General features: G+C 38.4%; 1 protein-coding gene across 4 annotated transcripts in view; it reads right to left on the reverse strand.

Moving 5' to 3' along the window:
* Positions 1-11,713: 11,713 nt before the first annotated feature.
* Positions 11,714-26,009, reverse strand: part of XRCC5 (X-ray repair cross complementing 5) — a 51,129-nt gene continuing 36,833 nt past the window's right edge. For all 4 annotated transcript variants that reach the window (XM_027678892.1, XM_027678893.1, XM_027678894.1 and 1 more), the window contains 5 exons: positions 20,457-20,566; positions 19,857-19,953; positions 17,816-17,883; positions 12,858-12,929; positions 11,714-12,048 (listed from right to left, as the gene is read on the reverse strand). In XM_027678892.1, the coding sequence (XP_027534693.1) occupies positions 12,034-12,048; positions 12,858-12,929; positions 17,816-17,883; positions 19,857-19,953; positions 20,457-20,566 (362 nt within the window). In that variant the 3' untranslated portion in view covers positions 11,714-12,033. The remainder of the gene's footprint in view (positions 12,049-12,857; positions 12,930-17,815; positions 17,884-19,856; positions 19,954-20,456; positions 20,567-26,009) is intronic.

A 26,009-nucleotide genomic window follows, 5' to 3' on the forward strand; every position in this document is an offset into this window, starting at 1 on the left:
ACTTGCTGCCAACAAATAAGGAAAGTTCCACAATGAGTTTTCTTAGGATACCAGACCACCACATCACTCATTGCTAGATCAGCTAAGGTCTAGATCAGCAGGTGCTCTCTCAGCTGCACTATATAAATTCAGACACAGCTCCGTCCATGCAACACAGTGACCCAAAAAACCTCAGCGGCACGGGCTCAGCTCGAGGCCATCTTTTTTTGCTGAGTAGGTGGAGCCAGTATCAGATGAGATGGTTGAAGCTTTTGCTTTAGGAGCACGATTCTATGTTGACTTCTCTGCAGCCTGCACCAGCTTTCGGCCTTGAAAGCATACATGGGTGACGCTCTTTCCTTCCTCATGCTGATCTACAGATCAATATGAACCTCTTTATTATCTAATTATAGCTGCAGGGGACTCCTTGCAGCTCGAGTACATTTGTCTCCCTGTGATGTTAATACAATCAGGCACAAAGATCACTTCATTAAAAGATCATCTATGCTCGATCTTATTTGAGCTAAAAAAATCACTCCTTTTTCATACAAACTGCGTGGAAAAAAGTGCAAAGCTGGATGACTCGCCGTAGCCCAGCGAGCAGAGTTCAGCTCCAAAGAGCAGCTGGAGGCGGACCTGTCACTAAGCAAACGCAGCATTTCCACCATGAGTCAGATGGAGGATCTATCCACTGCACAGATAAATGGTCACTCTGCAATCATGTACGGTGAGGAAGTGAGGAGTACATTGAATGTAAGGTGCAGAGTATCTGTAGCAAAACCAGAACAAAGTCTAGCTCTCCTTTACTGTAAAATGATGTCTTTTTTTTTCAGTCCAGCCCCTTCACCTTCCTACTACATATCCCTCCTGAAGTGCAAAATACAGGGTTCATTTATTTATAGTGCAGTTAGATAGACACTGTCCTCAGAGCAAAGAGGCTCTCAGAGCAAAGTAGCTGGTGGTCCAGAGGGGATGTTGTCTGCAAAGGAGGCTGAGAGTGTCCTAGCAAATGCAGCTCTAGGTTGGTGCTTCACAGTCACCTGACAGATGTAGCTTCCAACTGGTCACCAAGTGAATATTACACTTATACAAAAGAGCACATCTTCAGTGGTAAAGACTAAGATTAGAGATTAACAGCCAAGAGGAATCAGGTAGAGGAAGGATTTGAATTTGAAATTCTGTTATTGCTAGAAAATGCTTTAGCCTCTTGAGTAGGATATACAATAAGGGGGTAAGGGAAGAGCACAACCAGCTTGCCTTCACTAGATTTTTTTCAGATCTAACCTATTTTTGCAGACATCATCTGAGGACACCTACCCTCAAGGCCTGTGGATGGAGAACAGTTTCTTTGTAAATTCTGCAAGGAAATCAATGCAGCCTTGGGACATGGTAGCATGCACAGATAATCTGCAGGCAGAGCACAGCCTTTGCCGCTGTGTCCCAGTACAAAATGGACATCCTAAAAATCCTCCATAGAAACAATCTTGCCTTGCCTACATCTGTATTTCTACCAATACTAACCTATCTGTGTTCATATTTCCCTCTACAATATAAATCACTCATCTGAAAAATAGGAGCAACACAATGTTCTTTTGAAAACCTCAGGATGAAAGTAAGCTATTACAGCACTCTCTGTGCCACTAAGTTATTAATAAACACACGAAGTTCTGAAATCTTTTTAGCAGATTCTCACTGAAAAAACCCTGTACCCTGGTACATGCTAGAAATTCAGCAGCAGGGAAACCAGAATCCTTGGTTCATCATTTGTAGAAGGTTCTGGACATTAATTAAATACACCTGCTTAAGACCAGAATTGCTCATATGGCAGCACCATAACGCAAGTTGCTTTCACCTTAACACCCAAAATAATTTTCAGGAACTAGTGATCACAAGAAGACTCAGGGAGATACAATTATAGGTCACCAGGTTGACACTGGCCTCAGAAAACAGAGATTAGTTGTACAGCAGGAACAAGATGAAAAGCTATAATGGAGCACCCTAGTGCTAAAGAAAATAAACTGGCAAGAGGTCTACCATGCAGCACTGGAGAAATAGCCATGTCCCCAAAGAATGGTGTCTTGAAACCTCCTTGGTATACTTCTGGAGAGGTGAATTTTGAAAAGTCACTTAGACAGAAGGATTTGAGGGATCTCATTCCAGCCCCCAAGGATCAGAATCAGATGGCAACTTCCTGCAACCAGTGGCTGTGACTCCCAAACCTGGAGTGCAGCACACATTGCTGATTTCATCTGAAGGCAAGAGCTGAGACTGGAGCACAGCAGCAAAACAGACTGGAGGGAGCTGTCATATGGCTGGAATGCATCCTAGTAAGACTAAGAGAGCAAAGCTGGACAGACACCTGTAGCCAAGTTCAGAAGTGCTTTGTACGTGCATATGGCACATAAAGGAGGCAGGGGAACACATTGAGAAGGTGCCATGCGTGGAAAGAGATAGAAAAAGAAAAGTTACAGTGCTTCCATGTGGGGTCCTCTCTCCAGAAACCATCACATCTTCGCTTTCTGCTGGAAAAGTTGAAAACTATCTCTGTGGAGATAGTTACAGCAAGAGCCTCCATACACTCAGCCTAAGGCAGTTTGTAAACCACTCCTTACTTATTATCCTCTAAGTGTAAACTGGGATCTCTGCATTCTCAAACACGTATGCAAAAGCAGTGGGACAGCAGTTGTACGAGGAGCCTAATGTGCTGAAGGTAAGAGATACACAGCAGAGCCGTGGCAATGGTAAGGGAGGAAAGAAAAGACATTGGATACAGCACATAGAGCCAGGCCAGCTCACTTCCAACATGCCTCTGCTAGTTTGCAGTGGTGGCATTTTCCTGACTCTTCACAACAAAGCATGAAATTCTGGAGTTGCTCAAACACCAACTAGCAAAGCCACTGTCACTCAACACAATGCCTTCCCCTTAAAATCTCACTAAGAAGGGATTGCAATCCCAGTTGAAGGGATTGCTTTGTTTTCTGTTCTATACACGAGAGGCAAAGTATGTGAATACATTTTGTGCCCAAAGGCCTGCTGAGCTTGGGATGAGTGAGACTATCCCCAAGTTCTGATAATAAATATAAAATATACATTTCATCCGAGGGTGCTAACAGTCAGCTGGTCAGCAAAGGAGCCTGTTAATGATCTCAGGGCACTGGTTAAAAAAAAAAATCATACACACACAGCCTATGACACCTCATAAAGGACTAACTTTTTCTTGCTCCAAATTAAAACAGCATGCAAAGACAGGAGAAGGGCATAACCCATCTATTTCATATTTTAAAAATTAATTCAGAGGATGTCAGTGTTTGTTCTGTACCACTGTGAAACTGTGGGCTTGTACGGGAACATCTGTCACTTGTGCACATGCGTTGACATGTTCATAGACATCACCACTACAGAAGCAACCTTTCCCAAAGGAAATGAAGAAAGTGAGAGCCTGACTCTGGGTTACCAAACAGTTCCCACCATATTGAACTCAGAAAAAACAACTGCACAGGGAGTGAAGGCTGTTTACATCATCATTTCGATAAACCTTTTTCTATATGTTAGTCTTGTTTTGCTGTAGGTGCAGCTTCCCAAGGATGGCTGCACAGACAGGCAAGAAGGATAATCATGATACCCCACCCTGGATCCCCATACCTGCACCCTTGATACAGACAGGCCAGATGCACCTTTCAAGGTGCACCTTTCAGCATTCTACAGGAATGCTGGCAGAAGTGACAAATTTGGCTTCAATTAGCCCACTGAAAAAAATACAAGACAATGGAATTGTCTGGTCTGGAATGCATGACTGCTTATGAAAAGTCTGGTGTATTAGAGAAATTCTATAGCCCTATGTTGTGACTTCTTTTTTTTTTCTTTTAAATGCCCTCAGCGAGCAATGCAAGCCTGGGTAATCATTCCTAAAAGCATTCCATTAAGGAACTACAGCTCTAAGACACCTGGGTGTTACCTACAAACAGCTGATGGGCATTAATACAGACTGGTTTATACACTACAAATATGGACAAGCTCCACGCATAGAAGCTACAAGAACTCTCTATTACCAAATAGCATTTTGAGCTGATGACACGCAACTAAATCCCAAAAGTCACAGAAAGGCCAAGAAAGAACTTCTTTTTTTCCTTTCTGCAGTACTGTGCTGCTCCTTAGGACCTGGGTGTGTTGGTTTAAATGAATCCTAAGGGAATGTGCTTGATATGATTTGCTCACTTCTCATACTAAATGATATCCTCATCCATTCAATTTTATCCCTCCTTGTCTTGAAGCACTATTTTTTTCAGTTACTATCTAATCCCAAACTGTGTACGTATATTTTGAGTTATCTTTCCCTTCTCCTCTCTCAGTTCCCTTAATGCCTTTAATTCATGCAGGGAGCAATTTGTGCTCTACAGACATGTCTGCTTTGTTGGGTACCAAACAAATCCCCAAAAGAGTGTAGAAGAACAGCATTCACAGCAGCCATGCAAGCTTTCCTGCACCCTATTGTCAGAGCTTTTAGAACCTGAGCAACCAGGTTGCCAGTTCTTGGCACACCTGGTGATTTTGCCTCAGTATCCTCTGTGCAGTCATTGCTATCCAGAGGGAAACTGGTACAATGAAGACATCCACTTCTGCCCCATTGGCTGGTTTCATGCTGTCTCTGAGAGCACACAGGAAATCCCCAGAGATTTCAGAAAATCTCTGTACAATGAAGGCTACAGACATGGGTAAGTAATCTTCAGATGCATTTGTTCTTCTAGGATTTGGAAGGTGGGGTTGATTGTTTCTTTAAAGAAACATGGCAGAGTGCTTGGACTAGGTGGCCTTTAAAGGCCCCTCCCAACTCAAACTATCCTATGACTCAAAGCCAAACAAAACACAGAATTGCATCCCAACAATTCTGGTCACTCTGCAGCTGCCGAGTGAATCATAGAAGCGTATTTTCTTCAGTTTCACTCATCCTGTAGGAGGAGTTTTTTGTACCACTCTCAAACCATTTACAGTCTGGCCCAGAGTAATTTTTTTAAGACCAGATACTGGCAACGTAAAGGCCAGATTCCATCACAAGGAAATTCCTGCACAAAAACTCCAGCAGTTAAGAGAAGGAAACAATTTGTTTTGAATACCTAACATATATTTCTCCATGTAGCTGCAATGTCTTTCAATTCTCTTTACCCCACAGTAAATCTCAGAAACTGCCCACATCTTTTCTGTGAAGAACTAGATTCCACTGTCCAGAAGGTAAAGCTGGTCCTGCCTTCCAGCACACACTGACTGTGTAAAACATATAATTTTATGTTCCCTTGATTTCCAATGGTCCTCTTGGGTATGTGTTGTTCTTGTATTTCAAGTTACACTGAACTGTTGGTAGCAAAAGGTTTTTCTCTCTTCATGTTTGTTCTTTTTCACATGCCCTCTGTTTCATCACAGTTCTTACTTCTGAGTCATCATCAGCTTTAAGTTAACGGGGATTATACACAATCTCATGTGTAGACCTTGAGCTATGAGTCATTCAAATGCTAAAGCTCCCATTTCCTGAGGACTGCAGAGAAATCTCTTGCAGACAAGCTACAACCCAATTACGTATTGTCTTGCTGGACTAACCCTATTCCTTCCACATTGATTTTGTTTCTGCTGCCCAAAGGGAACTTTGTGACCATTTGCATTTTTAAGTAGGTCAGTGTGTGTGTGTCTGGGGGAACTGTAAGTAAATGTTCATTATGTAAAACAGCTCATCCTTTCTGGACTGTGAAAGAGATATAGAAAGGCTGTTCTTTTTAATAATAAGCTTTGAAACCTCATCTGTTTCCTCTCCTTGCCTTTCGAAGTCATTAAGTGGAATAACTGATCCTCCATTTCTCCAGAATATCTCGATCTTTGTCTGTTTAATGTCTGCCTCTCACATATTCCTGCTGCCTGTGAGATACTTAATGGAATTCCCGCTGCTCCACTTCTCCTCAAGACTAATGATCATGTTCTCCTCATGTCCCAGGGAGCATCACAATAACTTGCTTTTTTCTTCATTTACTCCCACCTCCTAAATCTTTTGCCATAAAACTTTTGCACTGACATACCCTCTCTATATGAAGTCTCATCCAACTGAAGTCCCTCAAAAGTCTTTCAACTGCCTTCCCTGTGAGACACCAAAAGTAAACAACTTTCCCCAATTGCAGAGGGAGGATAATCAAGAGGCAGAGAGAATGAGTAAGTGGCCCCAAATGAGTCTTCTGCAGGACTAGGAATAAAACCCTACTGTTGCTGTCCTCCACTAGCGAACCAGATTAGCTCTCTTACATTCTTAGGAAATAAGACAATTAAAAAAATTTAATGGAGCTACAGGGGACACAGCCTGTTTCTCTGTTCAACTTACAGGTTGATTTAATATTATTAGTACATCACTGAGGATTCCACCTGTTACAGAACACACCTCACCTAGAGTACCTTCTTTGCCTCCCAAGAAGCCTGGCCACCAGATCTCACAAATTTTTGAATCATCCCTTTTGATAGAGCCACAGGCCCCTTACAAACAACGTGCAGCAAACCCAACCAGCTTAGCTATGCATATGGTCCCCATAAGGGCAGGTGTCCTCAAGTTTTCCATGTTTGCTAGCCATCAAAAGTGCATTCAGATCAGGGCCTTCTGTGCTGCCCTGCTTGGAACCTAAGAAAAAAAATAGTCTCCCTGCCACCCCCTCCTTTTTTAGTAAGTAAAGGGTGCTTAAACATCCTGATACAGCTCCTGTAACTCTTGTGAAAAGTCACAGAGTACAGGGGGCTATTTCTTCACATTGTGGATGCACTGACTCCACGGGGAGAGAACCTTTATCATTTGACTACTTGCATTAGCAAGCTGGAGAAGGAATTCTCATACATCCAAGCCATGTAAAACTGCAATAATCAGGTATTAACAGGTATTTTACCTTCCTTTACCTAGCATTATGTGTGATCCACATGCTTCAGGCAAAAATATCTGCACCACAGTTGGTCTCCTCAGGGGCTTGTTCTCCCTTTATGCATTGTCTCAGACAGCAGATAGAAAATGTTTCTAGTTATACCCTACACTGGAGGTATTTCTGTTTTCTGTTAATATCTTGAAAGCTGCAAGATTCACTCCCTTCTGAAGGAAAAGAAAATGACAGTTATTACTGCCTATTATTGCACATTAAAATAGGAAGAAAGGATGAGACAGAGTTGGAACTCAGTAAGATTGTGAAGAAAAACAATCCGTTGGTTTGATACATTTAAAGCAACAGTAAATACATTTCTATGGTCAACCTACTAATTCCATCATAGACTTCCCAAATTCTCATAGGAGTGCATACACTTGACTTGATGCATACAGAGGGGTCCTAAAAATTAGTACACCAGTAAATATATATATGAGTTTGAGTACTTTTTAGTGGTGTGAAATAATTCATTATTGGTGACAGCAAAAAGTACTGTGAGTTGCTGGTAAAAGAGGTTGTTTTGATGGTCAACAGTTGAGACTTGCACTGGTGAAGCATCAAAAAGCTCAGAATTCATTTTACTATGTCTTAGTCATGCTGGCTTCACAAAGTTATTGGGAAGAGGCAGCAGATTAATTTCTGTCCAACTTGAGGCACTGAAGTACAACAAGTATGGGCAGAGAAAGTCAGATGAATGAAGGTTCTATTATAAGGCACTCAGCTCACAGATGCACTAAGGTTATGCGTCGTCCATAAAAACTAGAAGAAGGGACAGCTTTTCTAGTTCCTCTTTAGCTCTTTTGTTTTCGTAAATGCAAGTACTATTCCAAAACACTAAAAGGGGGAGGTTAGAGTGGGCTAATAACCTTTCCACTTAATCAAAACTTGCTGCATGGAAAAATAAAGTTTAAACTTCAAGCTAAGCTATGTTCAAATGGTTTCCAAGTAATTTTCTTGTATAGCAAAAAGTATCACTGCCTCTATTCCAAACTGTTACGCAGAGTTCAATGTGTTTTTTCATCCTTTGGAAAAGGTAAGAGAGGCTAAAATCACAGCCTTGTCTGTTTAATGTATCTATTTTAGTTCTCCATATCAGATTATGACAGTATTACAAAAGAAAACTATTCTGGTTTCCTTTATTTTCTTTAGTATGTGTAATCCATTCCTCTAAAACTTTCACGTTCAGTAATCGCAAGAAAAGAAGCATCCAAACTGGTGCAGAACTTCTCCCAAAGCTGCCTTCAAAACAGTGCACATAAATGCTATATACATAAACACCAACACCCAGAAAGACGAGTCGCCTCTTGCAGAAAATGCTGCGTTCATTTACCAGCACCTTTAAGTAGCAGAGGCTTATAGAGAGAACTGTTCTTTCCTATGCAGTAGTTCTTCAAAGCATGTAGAAACACAAGTGTGGGTGGGCCTCCAGTCCCCTGCTAGTACTAGGAACATATTGCTTTTTAAATAATCTTTGTAACCTGCATCTTAAAAGAGGGACGAGAAAACTCAGAAGTTTTCCACATCTGATATTCTTAAGCACTGCCCCGCACTGCGCTCCATTACTGTCCTGGTAGCAAGAGAAGAAGAATGAAGACAGAAGGGAAAAGGAAACAAAGCTGAAGGTTGGGTGGAAATGAGTTTTCCTCTGTCACAAACCAACAGCTAAAGTCAACTGCTTATTTCACAAGGTGGAACAAACCTAAAACCACTCTGTTGCTTACAAGCACAGCGGGAATATCTACCAATGTATTTGTCAGTTTAACTAAATGCAAGCCAAAAGTCTTCTTTCCAGATTATCCCCAAGCCACACGAGATCATAAGGGAACTCCTCCTTTACCTTCTGCAATGTTCAAGTGAAGAATATAAAGATGGCCCCTGTTTGTAGAATTCACAACTGAAATAGATTCTCCAGTTTTCCACACATAACTGCTCTTCCTTCCTCATTTTCTAATTCCACAGACCATTATCCAACATCAGACAGATAATTCTGTCAAAACCAAAACATCAGGGAAGTTAGGAAGATGAAAATCTACCCTGTCAACTAAGAGACCACAGTGCAGCAGAACAGATTTCCTCGCATTGGAAGTGTTTTGATGGTATGTGTAATACTTTTATGCCACATTCTAAGGACAGAGATGAAGCCTTACTTTCAGGACTCTCCAAACATGTTGACACCATACTATTGACCTGACATTCATTTCAAGCTGATTAGTATCACACAAATCACAAGTCTTCATCTATGTAACGTTTTGGAAGTTATTTTTCACTACTTCTGTGGCATTTTTAAAACTGTCCAAGAGCACAAATTGGGTTTTTGAATACAAAAATGATTGAAACCAAACTTGAGAACTGTGTTAGAGTCAGTAGACCCCACTATTCAGTGACAGAGCAACCACCTTCATTTGCTGAACTGATATGGCCTAGATACTTCAGATTCAAGATATATTGTCACCAGAAGAGCCGGATTCTTCCTCTATGACTCCCAAAACTAGTATTTTGTCCTTTCTGTGGAGTATTCAGAGTTTCATGCTATGATCCCAGCTCCCTCACATATTAATTACATTTCCTAGTATAGTACCTCTGGATACTTTCTGCCTCCCAATGTCCACACTGCAAAATACTGGTTTTTAGTCCACACTCCTAACTAAGGAAGAGAAGAAGGAAGAGGACCTGCGGACTAGGCAACACATGATATGGCTGATGTGACATGACAATTAGGCTGTTGGCTGGTGTGCTCAGCTACTGGGCCAGCCAAAGAGGAGGAAAAAAGGCTGAACTCTTTATTTCTTGTGTGGTGTTTCCTGTATATTTGCTTTTGAAGTGGACAACTAACTGCTCTAGTGCTTCTGAAGACTGGCCAGTACTGCAATTCAAAATGAGTATTCTCAATGTAAACAGTGAGTCAGACCTACTAAACAGTAAGTCAGACTTTATAACTGAAAAGATAAGCTTAAACTAAGATCTTTTCCAGTCATTGAGTAAGAACCTCAAAGCCGGCCCTTTGCCAAAGAACAAGTGCAAAATCAGGCTGCTATTTGACAGACCCTAAGTAAGACAGAGCAGAAGCTTCTGATAATTGATACTCAGAGGGTTGGGCAGAATGAAAGACACTTTATTTGTCTTTTAAGAATTTGCTTTCACTTGTTTTTAGTCATAAATTCACATTCCTCTCTTCAGTACTATCAACTCAATTACCACACTGAGCCCACCTGTACATACTGTGTCGTACAGGCAGCAATAAGATCTATGCAGCGCTTCTCCATGAACTACACATCTATTGCTTGACAGAAGCAATACACTCTAGAAATGTGGTCAACTGGTGCAAAAGAAACAGAAAGCCCTAATCCCTGTTTTGATTTGCAAAGTAATTCTATCTCATCTGAGGTCTTTACCAGGATTTTCTCATCATCTCTACAATATGGTAAAAATTATTTTATTGGGTTGTTGTGAAATTTAGAGTTTGTAAAGAATAGCATAAGTAATTACACTCTTCTTCTGTAGAGGAATTTCGATATTCTGTGTTCACATTGTAGGCTCAGGAAAGGGGCTTTAGTTTGTTTCTTTTAGGTACTGCATAGCTGGTCACCTGATTTTAGCAAACATGGTTCTGAAGACGACAAAAACCAATTTTTAAAATATTTTTATTAAACAAACAAACAAACAAAAATGAAGTGTAAAAAAAACCCCAAACAAACCAGTCCATGCTGTACTCCATAAATTGGCCTTAAAAGACAATCAAAACACTGATCAAATATTTCTTATTTACAGCTGAGAAATATAAAATGCTATAAAGGTCTGCAAAGATCACTTACTCCCGGCCATCTGCATTTGAGAAACCCTTTCAATGAACTCACCTGGGACAGGATGCATGAGAGGGGAGAGCAGGCTGCTGTCAAGGGAAGTAGGGGCAAAAAACAACTGCTGTTTCCCACAGGGGAGCTGTTGGTCAGTATGAAGTGCAGATATTCCACAACATTTTGGAATCACAGATCGTGATTTTTTTCTCTTTTTTAATGATCTTAATACCATTTTCCACAGTATGTTTATCCATTTATCATAATGGAATTAATCTGGTTGTAACAAACAAGCATGTGTGAAGGTGTCATTACTGTCTCTCTCATCTGTAATCAAATTTGAGTATCTCTTTCTAAGCAGTATTTGACTACTTTGGATTGCTCTCCTGGTTACCAGTGTTAACTATTACCAGTTATCTGTCACAAGTGTCAGTGTACAGCTTTCATGGATTCTTCTACTCCGTGTTAGCAGTTATCAGCAGTGTATGAAACAGAGATATAACCGATTCATTCTTCCCCTTAGCACCAGGTGTGTCTGCAGTAACTGTACTACTTAAAAAGTCTAAACAAATCAAAAATATCAGCACATGAAACAGGAAAAAGTATAACAGACAGGGACAGACTTAAGAGTTGCTGCTGAGCTGACAGAATAGAGAACCTGTAATATAGAGATGACCATAATTACTGATTTGGGTACAGTGTGGCAAAATCAGCACATGTGGCTCTGCTGTGGTGCTTTAGATTCTGTTGTGCATTTCAAACTATTACTTTGTGAGTCCCTGGCCTAGAATTTCCTCCTGTTTCCTCTCCCCCAGTTTGTTTTTTGTTCATTTGTTTTTGTTTTGGGTTGGTTGGGGTTTCTTTAAAGCATGAAAATAGTGACTTTTTCCTCTCTGTAACCATAATGCTAAGGGGTTACCTCCACTAAAGATTCAGTATGAGCTGGTAGCCTCACTGTGACATTTCTGTCTTCCTTCCCAGGCAGTGTAACAAGAATTTCAAGCCCCAGAGCAGATTCTCATTAAATTTAGTAGTGTTTAGCTGAAAGTAATACCAAGGACAAGCTAGATTCAGTGTTCTTAAAAAAAAAAAAAAAAGATGCCTTAAAGCTATTATTACTTCCCAAACACTTCAAATCATTTCAGTCTTCTAGTTTTGAAGAGTCAGATGATATTTATACCAACTGGAAGTGTTTCTGGGATTTCTGCTCTCATTTGAGAAAATAAAGATGGATGTACTGTCTTCTCATTAGCATCTGTTTTTGTGCCCCATCTCACAGGGAGATCTCTTCCAAAACTTTGGTTGTATAGTCACCATATATCACCCAGTCACATCATGTCCAACTGCAAACAGAAGAAACAGATTTGAAGGGAGCAGCAATGAATTCAAGTTGTCTTACATATGTTTAGCACTTAGAATACACAGCAAATTTGGAAATCCTTATCATGTAACATAAATGGATTGCACAGAGCTTATTACTAAGCTTCTATAAAGTAGAAAAGCAAACTTAAAAATTTCATCTTCATAAACATATGTGCAATTTATAAATTTTAAAAAGTACAATCTAAAAGTAGAAATCTGTCTGTTATTGAAGCTTCTTTAGAACCATCTACACCATCAGCTTAAGCCTTGGAGTCAGACTTGTAATGACTCAGCCTGTAAAAGATGGCTAAAATATTTAAAAATATTTAAAATATATATCTTGAAATCCTTGAATTTCAGAAGTCTATACAGAGAAGTTTAATTGAGAAGATTAAAACATCTTTTCTTAAACAATTTTAGTTTTCAACCCACACAAATAGCTGATCAAGAAATCCAAGCTTTGTTAAATGCTATTATAGTAAATTACAACAATCCACCATCAAATGAGCAGCCTCACTGGCTGTTTTGAAACACACCAGAGGACACATTTTGCCTATGTAAACACCTATGTTATGTAGTAACATAGTATTTGCCATCATGAAATTACACACCTGGTTAACTTTTACGATAGCAAATAAGTAATTTCATGTGGCTCTTTTCTGACTCAATTCCTTTAGCATTTTCTAAGCCACGCACTCTAATCTATTGCTTTAAGAAGTACTTGTGCTCTCATTACACCTTTCAGTTACAGTTGAACTCTAAAGCCACATCACATCTTTACGGTACTCACCAAATCATCAACATCACCACCTTCATCTGTGGGAGGCAGACTTTCATTTTTACTTTCTTTCGGAGCCAAGAACTGAAAATACAAATGTATTTATGTGATACTGACAAAGCTGAGAGCATTTAAGGTTAAATTAACAGAATGTCTCCTTTCTGTATCAAAATAAATCCACCTGTAATTAAAAATCACAAAGAAAGTTTTTTCTGGTTTCCCCTCTCCAAAATCATCTTAAACTACAAGAAATTTCCTAAACTTGCTTTTAAAGGATTTTATGGTGAAATGTGTCAAAAACTAGACAAAAGGATATGGTTCTTCAGACAACATATGGTTAAGTCTGTATAACACCCTACAATAAGGATGCTGCAAATATTAGCCCCTAGTCTCAGGGGGAGATGGGGAAACTTCACAGAAGAGAAATCATTTGAAATCTACTAAGTTCACAGAAACAACCTCAAGCATAAAAAGTTCTTGAGACATCAGTGGCTGGAGCCTGGGATTGTACACTTTCCCCTACCCCTCCTGTTTTTGTCCACTGTCAAATATGGGATTCTGGGTTAGATGAAATTTTGTCCCCTACAGTTTGGCCATGTTTATGGTCTTAAAAAAATATAATTTTTAAAAGTAATATTGTATGTAGCTACAAAATACTCAAGGATAACACTGATATAAATACATACATGAGCTGACCAATGACTTAAGATATTTCCTATGTACAACATTCTAGTTCTGTGTAGAGCACAGAACTACTTCTGTGTAGAAGTTTCCCTGCTTAATTCAATTAACATTTAACAAATGAACAAAGACATGAATTAAAAAAAAAAAACACCCTCAAACATGCAAGATGGTTAGAATGCCAGTCTTTAAAATTAGAAAATTCATTATGTAAAATGTATTGCTGTAGCTGCTGATACAACTCACCATATGCCCTTCACTTAAAGCATGACATTCATAAACAGAAGAGAAAGGTATGTTGCTCAGACACTACAACAACTGAAATCAAACATATAGACAATACCTGCAGTACTGCTACCTCTGAATTATTTTTCTCTCAGCTTAAAATAAAAAAATTAGCTAGGATGGTAGAAAAAATACCAATACTGGATTCCTACTTAAAAAAGCATCCAGTTGTCTACAAGTTTTAGTTACAATCTTTTTACCAATATCCTTAATATAAAATAATATTTTTTCCTTATTAAAATACACCAGAACAAACATACAGAGCCAGGAACAACCCTGCCCAGGATAAAAGATAGCTGCAAAGCAGAGGAGGTAGAAAAGCCACATTCCGTGACTTTGAGTTCCACCATCCTTAAGAAACAACTTCACTGTAACTCTAGATGATGGAAGAGAACAGCTAATTAGAAAATCTCCACATTAAACAGGCTACAAATACCTGCTTAATGTAACTCTTTTGTGCAAACAGATGGCTTCTAAAAGCAAACTGCTGTTCAGCTGAGGACCTGAACTGTAACAACCATGGAGCTTGTGCAAGAGGCCATGGGATATCTACCAGCACCACCAACCTCTGAGACAATATACCTGTACTGTGAAAAGCTTAAATGCTATTTTAAACAAATAAAATATTCTGATCCTTCTCTAGAGGACTCGTGACAGCTTTAGACATGGGATAAAATACTGTGACATTACACGTTGCATCCCACCTGTGGGAAAGAACCAGATATCATATGCACTAGCATGAAAAGCAAATACATTACATTTGGTTAACACCAAAGACAGAGGATGTAGACAACCTCTGCCTAGTTGTCTCAGAAGCCAAAGGTCAGACCTTTCCTATATCCTAAACAGCAACATCCAAGAGGAATGTAGAAAGCTCACTCCACAAACAACACACGTTTTAACATGCGGAGTTCAACTTATCATAGAGATTTTGTAGCTGAAAAAAGAGAATGTGACAAGGACAGAAGGAATTAGAATTTCAAGATGCTGTATGTCTGTGTATCTTTTTTGTTGGAAGAGTTCTTAATCTACTAATCTAGTAGTAATATAAAGCACATACTATGAAACTAAGAGCTAATGACATTGTCAGCTCTTGAAGGCTTTTTGTGCCAGATCAAATTTCATTTTTACACACTTAATTAAGAGTCAAATGGCATTTCTGAAAGCAGCACATTTTTCAAAGTTTTCAAAATTAGCTTTCTCACACTAAATTAGGTAAAGAAAGCTAAAAGCTAGAGAAGTGTGCAATGAAGATTTGCAATAAATTGAAACCTGAAATTTCCATCAAATGCTGAATATTGAAAGTTGGGTTTTTTTCCAAAAACCTATTTTACATTTATGCAAAAGGAAATTACATATAATAGCTGTGCTGAAATCCATTATCTTCCTCAATGCAACCAGAAAAAGCACTTCACATTTCTGCTCTTTTAACCTATCATCCTCATGCTCTAAAAAGAGTACCTCCACTATTACAAAAAAAAGCAAAACCCAACAAAACTATCTAAAATCATTTTCTCAGTGATTGGAAAACATGCATAGATAACCAACCTTGTTACAGATGAAAAAAGCAGTTTCTAAAATACAACCTTTTCCTGCTCATTAACTAACTCATGGAGAACCTACTTCTACCCACTTCTGGCTATTGCTACCTCAAGCAAAAAAGAAAAAGGAAACTTTTACATGTTACCTCTCTAATAAGCAGCCTTCCTTTTCCCTGTAGACAGCAACCCTATAAAACCTGAAATCTTAGAGCCAAAACAGTCCTGAAACTACTATCAGGTAAGAACCAGGATGTAAGAGAAAAGGCTTTTGTGACACATCGGACCACACTGACAGCCAACCCTGTGACCTACAGGCTTGCACATGACTTATTACAGAGGTGAAGAAAACTTGCCTCTCATCCTATTGAGGGATATTTGAAAAATCCAATATAATCTTTTAGTGAAGGATATTGTCTTCAGTATAGAAAAAAAAATGAACCACTTCTGCAATCTACTATAGACCTACAAAAATGCTGACTTTGTATCACACAGGAAACCTGTGACTGGGTTTAACTAGACCAAAGAGGACTAGATTTTAGACCAGCAACATAACCTCAAGATAAAATTTTCTATCCCTGCAGATCTTACTCCAAGAATATGCAGTCTTACAGCTTAAGTAAAGAGTCATATGAGCCCCTGATGGACAATGGCAAATTAGCGTTCTGGTTTTGGTTTGGACAATGTGTGGGGAGGTGGCTATCTATTGAGTAAGTAGGACTGCCAACTGCCTAGTTAGGAAAGAGGTGCAACCCAATTACTCTGGAATTTAAGGTACCTGCCCTGTTAGAGAACTCTGCTGCAGCACTGATTTCTTGCATTCTCTCATTCCCCAATTTAATGGGAACATACGACTATTGTATGACCTTCAATCAATCACAAAATAGTTTCCTGTACTGCAACATGTGGCTGACTGTAGGATGATGGTAAACAGAAATGTAAATTTGAAGTCATTCTATAAATGCTTTGGTTTAGCTTAGTCTGGCAGCTGTAAATTAGTCCTTGGTACTTCATATTTTGTGTTGCATTCCTATGCAGGCATAGTATTTTTTAGCTACCACAAGCTCACAGTTAAGACAACAGTATGCTGTAAGGTCTTGATGGTTAGTAGAGATTTCCTTAAGGAACAGCTATTTCACACAGCATTAGCATATTTTTTGAGCATCAATGGTAGTTTCAGACTAGAAAGTAAAGTTCTCAAGAAGAACGTTATCTTAAGAAGTTTCCAAGTAAATTCATAGCACTTGAAATAAATAAAAAACCCCGATACTCTTTAAAACCACCACTGGGGAAAAAAGTTGCTCTGTACATTTATGTCTAATGAGAAACAGCCATTAGGTCCTTCATGTCTAGAAAAATCATCATACTTTGCCATTTGTACCCTCCACATGTGCTCAGCTTTCTGGACTCCTAGTCTGTTGGCTTTCCATTTTCATGACATTTCTGTGCCTTCTTCACCTTGAGGTAAACTGTTAGAGATGAGAAAAGCAGTTTCTAAAATACCACCTTTTTCCGCTCATTAACTAATTCATCGAGAACCTACTTCTACACACTTCTGGCTATTGCTAATGGAAGGCCTGAAAGTTGCAAAAATCAATATGGTTTCTTTTATAAAAGCTACTTCTCTGCAAAATACTTAGTGATTTTAGCCACAGGTTTACCTTCAGGGGGTCTGTAATACAAGGACCTTCTTTCTCCTAAACGAGCAGCCTGATACAATATTCCCCATCTTACCCTTTCCACACAAATACAATTTTTGACAGCAGCTCTGAATTCTGCTTTATTCCAAACAGAAGGCAGCATTCTGCCTGTTAGAATTCAGTCATTTGTAACTGTGACATCCTTCATCTATCACTGCAGTTACTGAAGTGCTATATACCTGTAGGAGTTATACCTGCAAGTACTCCAAAACTCTCATTTCCGAAAGGATCTAATATGATCACAAATAACACCAGCATCACCTATGACATCCATCAATCACAAGGGCTGCATAAAGTGGAAAATATTGGTATCATTGCATATATTATGAAAACTAGCCATAACAACCTTAACGGTTGGAGTTCCCAACATGTTTAGACAATAAAAAGTATTTGATTTTTCAGCTCGTGCTATCTGTGAGAAGACATTTCTTTCTATGAAGTTCGAATAGTGATCTTATATATGTAAACAGTATACTGCTGTTCCACTACACAGAGTTGCTGAAGTTTCTACTCTTTGTAGAGGATATTTTCAGATAATGTCAGTACATGCTACTTTCTAAAGACCAATTAAAGTAAAACATCATTGTACATGCTAAGGAATTATTTTGGCTCTGAATTGGGGCAATTTCAATCGTGTGGCAAAAGGACACTCTTATTCCTTCATACTGATCCTGTTTCATTCACCTAAAGGTTTATCCACGTAAGAAAGTCTTCTATTCCACAGCAAGGTCTCTATACAAACAGATGCTCATTAAAAAAACGATACCTTTTGAGCCTCTTCGCTGGTCACTGAACTTTCCTGTGCTTCATCTTTACTGATCAAAGAAATTCTGTCTGAAAAATGAAAAAGATATATAAAAATATCATTAGAAGGCTTCCCAAAAATGCACCTAATGTTACAAATGAAAAACGTGTTCCAAATTCCAACTTCTGAATGTGTCATCATTACCAGCAAAAAAAAAAAAAATATTGCTCAAAGGAAAATGTGACTTGCATAAATGAGTCAACTATGATATAAACTATGATATAAAAATAAATTAATGAGCATATTCATAAGCTTGTGGAAGTATCCATTTAGGAAACTGCTAATATTATGACAATCAAACTAATGAGACACTGAAATCATAGATCACAGATGAAATGCTGAAAATCTATTAGAAATTACACTTTTAGTCATTCACAGCATGCTCTTAGGTCCTTAGAAGAAATTAACTCCTAGCATACAGACAGTTATGCTGTGATTACCTAGTCTTAACTACCAAAGTGCTGGTCCTGGCCCACCTGGCTCCTTGCTTGTGCCAGTACCTCCATCCTGTGCAGTGAACCCCCCCTCTCCCACCCCCCCCAAAAGTCTCGTCACCACTTGGCCACACAAATGCTTGTGCCTGAATAAGCAGCTGTGGGTGTGAGAGCAAAGAACTGTAGATTCCTAAAGGTTCAGCAGCAGCACAAGTGTAACGCCCGTAGAACCCCATGGCAGTTCCATGAAACAAGTGAACTTGTCAAACAGACCTGCCTTGCTCCTGAGCTACTAACTCATTAACTTACATCCATCCTCTTTTGGTGACTGCAGTCACTCATGACAAGGCCCAATGCACACCACATTTGGTAGAAAAGAAGGGATGGGTCATGTGACAAGATCAGGGAAAACAGGACTTCTCCTCCTGGTAGCAGCAAGCAAAACACAATTTCAGCTGCTTACTGAAAGCAGTTAGATTATGCATGATTTCTTTTCACCATGCTCTCAAAAAGATACCATATTTAATATGAAAATATCATGTCTCTTTGTCTGTGGGGTTTTTTCCCCTAAAAAATATACTCCAGTTTGTCAAAAACTGGGATTCGTACTACCTAAAAATTATTCTGGCATGGCTTTGAAAGATCTAAGTTTCCTGCTTTCAAAGTTTATTGGTTTCTTTTTTCTAATTTCTTCAGAGAAGGTCCCTTACAACACTACTGAAAATAATATTCTTGTCAGTGTTGTCTTGTGCTGTTTTTTTTGGGTTACTAAACAAATTCCCATCCTGTATTTTGCAAAAGTTGGATGAAGTAGACATTACAGTGTGCCTGGAGTTTATCGCTTTGAAAGGTACTATACAAAAGCACATCACTGCATTTTATACCATACACTCTTAAGAGTTACAGCTGGGCATTTAACACATTTTCTTAGCATTGGCTCCAATTAAAAACATAAGTATGATGTAAAAGATGGTTTTTTTAGTCTACTGTGTTTCATATTTGTGAAAATGTTCCTTTATTTATCACTTGCGTAGTCTCTGAATGTCTTCTAGAATGGCACTGCCTTGTATCTCCTGGTTTAATCAGGTAGGTGTCATATTACCACATATTCTGCCTTTTAGGTTACTTAAATACAAAATGATCAGTGACATATTTCAATGCTATCTATGACTTTTGTGAAGCTTAAATTGGAAGAATCTTTTTAGATCTTTGCTGCATGAGTTTCTTCCATTTATTCTGAAATTCAGCTGAAATTGTGTCTCCTTCTCCTTACCCCGTAACATTTAATTTGTCTCTCTTCTTCCACAATTAATTTACCATTGCAACAAGACTTGGCAAGGCATTATGAATATTGCTGATATGAAACTATTAGTGCAGAAAAGGAAGCTGCAACATGAAAGATTTTTTAGACATTTTTAAACAGGCTGCAGGAATGAACCATATCAAAATACTGCTGTGGGGTAATTTAAGTGTCCCATTGCTAACAAAGTTTTCCTCTTACATAATGGATAAATGGAAAATGCAACTAGAAATTGGGGGTTTTTTGGTTTTTCTTAATGCCATCCTACCTTGTATCATGATCTCCCAGAAATCAGCTAAGGCTTTATCTTCCAACTTTGATTTCAGGGCTTGCAGAAAGTCATTAAAGCACTGCACCTTGGACAGCTGAAAAAAAACCCAGCAATGGTAAACAAGAAATACTTAAACTACTAAAGAGCACTGCAAACTTAATTCTTCATGAGTCATCTAACACAGTGAATGCAAAAGTCACTACAGAATTTGAGTTTTATCTCTATTAAAACTACGAGTTCTAAGAAAAGGTGAGCCACAAAAACTGCCTTTCAGAAAGCTAGAAATACTTCCTTGTAAATAGCTTTATTGAAGAAGAAAAATGTAGGATTGCTTATTTTTCTTACACCAGCATCAGGTCATAGGCCTTCTGTTTTATGTTTAAAAGAAAACAGCAAATAATATCAGAGAAGCAAGTCACCATTCCAGTAAGAATAAAAGCCTGCATAAAATGCAACTTTCTAAATTTTCAAACATACTTTAACCTAAAAATCAATTATTTTTGCTGCAGCAATAAATTATCAAGTTTCTAATACAGCAAACAGGCCTATCATGACTTTAATTTGAAAGAGATAAGAGTATTCACATATTAACATCACCTTCATGGCCTCCTCTCTGAAAACTCTAATACAATCGATCCCTTTCACGTAGTACTGTGAACCTTTATTTTCCAGGAACTGATCAATGCGGTTTATCAACTGCTGACTCACTGGAAGACAAGGAGAAATAAATAAATAAATCAAAGGATGCACACTTTCAAGAAAAAAACCCCACTTTTCTTTTAAGTCTCCTTCTATTCCACACGCATCTAAATAGTTAATCACACCCACAATGCCTCAAGCTACACAAGTTGATTATTGTTATCTCAGCTACTGAGAATTACTTCAGACTCTCTGGAATAGCTAGATATACTAGGAAGAACCCCAAGCATGTCCAAGACAAAAGCCTTTTCCCTGAAAGCCAAGGAAAAAAGCACTGGCCTCGCTTGTTTGATAAAAAGTAAAACCAGAACATTCAGGATCCTAAAGCTTAGGGAGATTATGTTCTACAACATCAGCATATACCTTAAATACCCTTTGAAACAGATGCATATTTCATGATTTTTTCATCAGGGCAACACTGTTTATCATTATAGAGATAAGTATTATAAACTGTGCCCATGTGACAGAAAGAAGCAGAGGTAAGCAGTGAGACCTGTACCAAAAAGAAGGGGAACACCAGTTTTATCCTTACTGCTCAGCTCCTAAAAGGTAATAGCTGTAAACCACTGCAAACAAGACAAGTAAAAATGTCACTCAAGAGCTCTGCAAGCCCTATTAATTTCTACTGGATTTTAGTACTTTACTTCATGTTTAATTACAAATGAGGAACTGTCCAATTTTACCCTCTGGCAGACACCTCAGCCTGGGAAAAGACAAATGTGAGGAGGATACAACAGTGATCTATAAACTCAGAAACTTTCTGAAAAAGATGAATAGGGAGTTGATAGTTCCCTGCCTCTCTCAAAACAAGAGCCAAGAGTTGGGTTAAGAACTAAAAAAAAAAAAGTACCTCTTTAAACGTAAACCAGTTAACCCCCTTCACCACAGGCTGCTGTCAGATGCTTGAGGTTTTAACAGCTTAAAAAAACGTTTGAACAAGTTCTTATAATTCTTAAAAGAGGATCTCTATCAATGGAGATTAACAGCGATGTTGCCATTGAGGAAGAAAATTCAGGACAGCATTCTGAACAAGTCACAGCATCTGCCTGTCCTGTTCTCATACTATTAAAAACCAGTTACTGGATTAGCAGAACCTTTTGCCTCACCTACAGCCCTTCCTATGTCCAGATGTTATGAGCATAGTTGTCACTGCAAGTCTTTCAGCTAAGGATACATCAACAGAGAAAATCATCTGCCAGAGTGGTGGAAGAGAAGGAGAAGTAAACACATGGAGACATTGTTTAAGTACTGTATTCCACTCTGCTCACTGTGAGCATACACAGCACAGGCTATTATATTATTTTCTATAAAATGCCTAATTGAACTGAATCGGAAGGACAGCATCTCTGAAAAGAGCAAAACAAGGCATGTTTGATATTCTCCCACTAGTTTTTGACAATTTTTAGAAAAGGAGGCTGAAATGGTTCTGCTCAACAGCAGCTATAGCACAAGAAAGTGTGTTGAAGTGCCTACTGCGCCAGAGGTGATCAGCTCACTCTCTATTTATTTCACCAGTAGCTGACAAACTAAATTGAAGCCTCACTACTTAAGCTCCCCAAGTTAAGTCAGTCCATTTTTTTCATGGTTAATGATTTTCTCATTAAATGTTTTAATTTCTTATGAATTGCACTAATAAAAGCAAGTCCTGCTGGTGTTTTCAGTGGTGGTGGTGGTTTTTTAAACACTGCCTTTTCATTGATGTGTTAAATTAAAACCCCAGGCACTATGAGGGTACAATAAAAGTCCTTATTGTCAGAATGATTCCAGCACATACTGTTTGAAATTATCAGACACTCTACTACTTCTTTTGCATTTATTTTTTTAAAACCCCTTTCCATTTGATTGCCCTGGCAGCCATCAGAAGAAAAGACGTCTTCCTGCTACTGACTGTGAGCCGCCTCCTTTTGAAATTTGTTGTAAGGAACCAAAGGAAACCTACAGTGTTTTACTAGGCATTGAAAGACCATAATATATTCAGCAAACAGGTTACATGGCAACAGTCAGATTCCTCTAACATCTTGAAACAGCTTGGCTAAAGCTGATTCTGTCCATTGGTCTCCCTTAAATGATAGGCCAATGAATCTAGAATAGAGAAAATTCCTGTGTTCTGGTTAGACTACCAAATTATTTCAAGTGGCCAAAGACAATACCAGAGACAGTAGATAAGGATTATAACTGGAAATTTTCGAAGTGGACTCTGTTGCTTTACATTCTAGGTCTGAAAACTTTGTTGATTTCCTGCTGCCTTTTCATTAGTCTGAATCTTTGGGTCTGGGTGCTGCAAAAAATAGACGTCTCTGTTTTTGGAGCAAGGCATATTCCGCATAAAGATATCTTTTCAACTAAGCTGTGATAAGCATTAACTCTGATGTGTCCCAGACAAATTTCAGGCATTGAAGTTTTGAAGAGCAGGTCCTTGAGTTACAAACTGACAGCCTATTCAGGCCACTGCTGTGTAATTATAACTTCTTTTCCTTCCCTCCCAACTTACCTCATTCCACACACGTATTTAAGGAAGTGAACTAACAGACTTCTACATTTTGCATTAACAGGAATTCCAGCACTCTTAATAACCATCACATTCTGCAGAACATCCCAAGAAATTTTAATCTCCTGTTTCCTCCTTCTACCTTGTCTGACTGGTTAGATAACAAATGTAGCTATTAAAGGTTGGAGAATGGCAGGAAAAAAAAATCATAGAAGATCTTTTAGTTCTAACAGAATTTAATCCCTTCCCCGCTGGCATTCAGATACACTTGCTACTCTAAAATACATTCAGTAGTGCTGTCATTTCTTGTGAAATATGTCATGAACAATTATATTCACTTGTTATCTCTGAACAGTTATAGTACAAAAGTGTAGTTATATTTTCATGTTTGTTCAGTTTAGTTCTTGGTCTTGATTACTATGCCAACCAGATTACACAATAATAATAGACAAAACTGTCTATTATTACAGTCCAAGTTCAATTCCTTGGGGATTTCCCCCCCCCGACAAAAATAGATCAGGTTAAGAAAACAGTTCTTCCTTAGACAAAAGCCTCCTGTTGTTGTCAATCATTTGATTTATCTGCTGGTGGTGGTAATGATTTGTATTCAGGGACAGTGCTTAAACTAAGAATCACTGACAAATCAGTTAAAACATCTGATAATTTTAAAACACTGCTCTATAAGTATCACCTTTATATAACTGAAAAGAAGAAAAATTCTGAACTGAAAACTGTCCTAATTTTTGAGGACTTCCTTCATCTTTAAGCCAAGAAAAATGAATTTTAACATTAAGACCTGTTGAACTACTCCAATATCCTATGAGATGCTGTTCAATTTTGAAATGATCTCTAAATAGCCTGTGGGTATGGATCGTAATGATTTAAGCTGGATGTCTGAAGGACATACGACCCCAATTCCCACTCAAAACAGGTCATTGTGGATCAGGTGGCTCAGTGCTGCACAGACTTAAGCTCCACATAGCTCCAAAGATGGAGAGTCTCCAAGTTCTCTGGGCCCCTCTCTTTCTTTGTTTGAGTACCATCATTGTGATCTTTATTATCTTTTTCCCATAACATCTAATTCAAATTCTGTTTGTTGCAACTCAGTGCTTTGAGTCTCACCCAATTGCTGTGCCCTTCAAAGTCGAATCTAGCTTCATCTCCTCTGTGAAGCAGATACACAGAAAACTTCAAAGTGATTCTATATACTCAAGTATTTGGTTTGCAAATACTCTTCTGATGACTGAATCATTTTCAAATCAGTCATTGCATCTGGCCTACCTAGCAGTAGAGCATGAATAGTCTCCGAAACACACAAAAATATTCAGTAAGATAAAAATGCAGACAAACTGCAAAAACATGCCAGCAAAAAATGAAATTAAATATTAGCTTTTCTAAAAACTAACTTAGGTCCAGAAAGGTAATTAACTATACCTATTTCTACAGAAAATCTTGCAATAAAGTATCATCTTTGTTCTCGTGTATTAACTGATTCCTTTAACTATATTTTTCTAGAAGTGCCTAGGAGTAAAAACATTAACAAAATTTCTATAAATATAAAAATGAGAGTTTGGTACAGTTTGTCTCTGGACATTTTTTCTTATGTCCATAAACTGTTGAGTTGTCATTGCAGATTTCTCTCCCCGCTGACAATCAGTAAAATAAAATAAAAAAATAAATTAAAAAAAAGCTTTTCAACTGCAGGACTTCAGGCATCATGTTCTCAGACAGGAGTCCTGTAAGATGCAATGAAATCTGGCCTATAAACTCACACAGAAAATTTACAAATCAAAGGAAATACTATGCATGTGTCAGTATCTTTTTTTTACTCCCCTGATCCTTCTTCTACAAAAGCCTATGAAAATACAACCCACCATATCAGACACGATCTGCTCTCCGGAGATGCAGACATGGATGGAAACATCTAAATAGTCTAACAGGATGAACTGGTAATCATGTGGCTACTCCTTTGGCATTAAAAAGATGGCAAGCACTCACAGCATTTGAGAATTCTCTTTGCAGCCACAGCAATGAAGAAACTCATTGTACATCCTCGGGAGCAATGATTAGATTCTACTCAGGTAAGCTAATCTATTTTATGTGCATTCTTTGACAAAAACATCAGCAGGTATTATCAGAAGACATCTCTTTGTGATGACTGTGTACTTGTAACCTGCTCAAAATAAGACCTGTATAAAATGACATCTCTCTGGCCCTGAATACAAATAAGAAAGTAAAGATATCTAGAGGGGAACACAATTCTAGTTACATGAGCATCAACATTAACCACTAAGTGACACCATATAACACAACTCATCATGTAACCCTTAAGTAGGTCCCTACTGTAATAAACTACAGTTGTCAGTTAAAACCAAAGTCAATTACTGTTTCAGGAATTGAGCTGCCAGTCTCAGAAAACCTATCCCTAAGATCCTTAACAATTTGAGTCTTTGATTTTCTAAAAATATGCATGTACATATTAGTGGCCCAGTTCTAACTAACACTGAATGCATCATTTCTCCTGCTCTAGTCTGCTGTGGGACACAGCATCAGACACGGACCAACTTGCACTTAGGCTTCTGCTGGGAATGGCACAAATCCTGACCATCAAATCCCAGTGAGGGCACGGCAGAAATGTATTGGGACTTGTTTTTGATGATAAATACACCATCAGGACTTCCTACAAGCTGTTTAAAAAGAAAAAAATCCCCTTGGCATCCTCTGGTACTGCTAACTTCACAGTTTTGGTGAGAGACTTGCTGTGGACTGAAGAGGATGTGTGCCATTAACCTGTTTACATAACCAGAGTGCAATACACCAAGCCATTAAAAACATGTCTGCAATGTTTTATGTATTAAGCTACCTAAAAGGCCCTAAAGCATAAAAAGGATTAGCCAAAAGAAAGAGATAATATGCAGAGCATGTTTTTATTTATAGTGGCTCCTATCTTTCCTTTAAATGGG

Source organism: Neopelma chrysocephalum, unplaced genomic scaffold (assembly GCF_003984885.1).
Source record: "Neopelma chrysocephalum unplaced genomic scaffold, ASM398488v2 Primary Assembly neopelma1_44, whole genome shotgun sequence".
Taxonomy (NCBI): domain Eukaryota; kingdom Metazoa; phylum Chordata; class Aves; order Passeriformes; family Pipridae; genus Neopelma; species Neopelma chrysocephalum.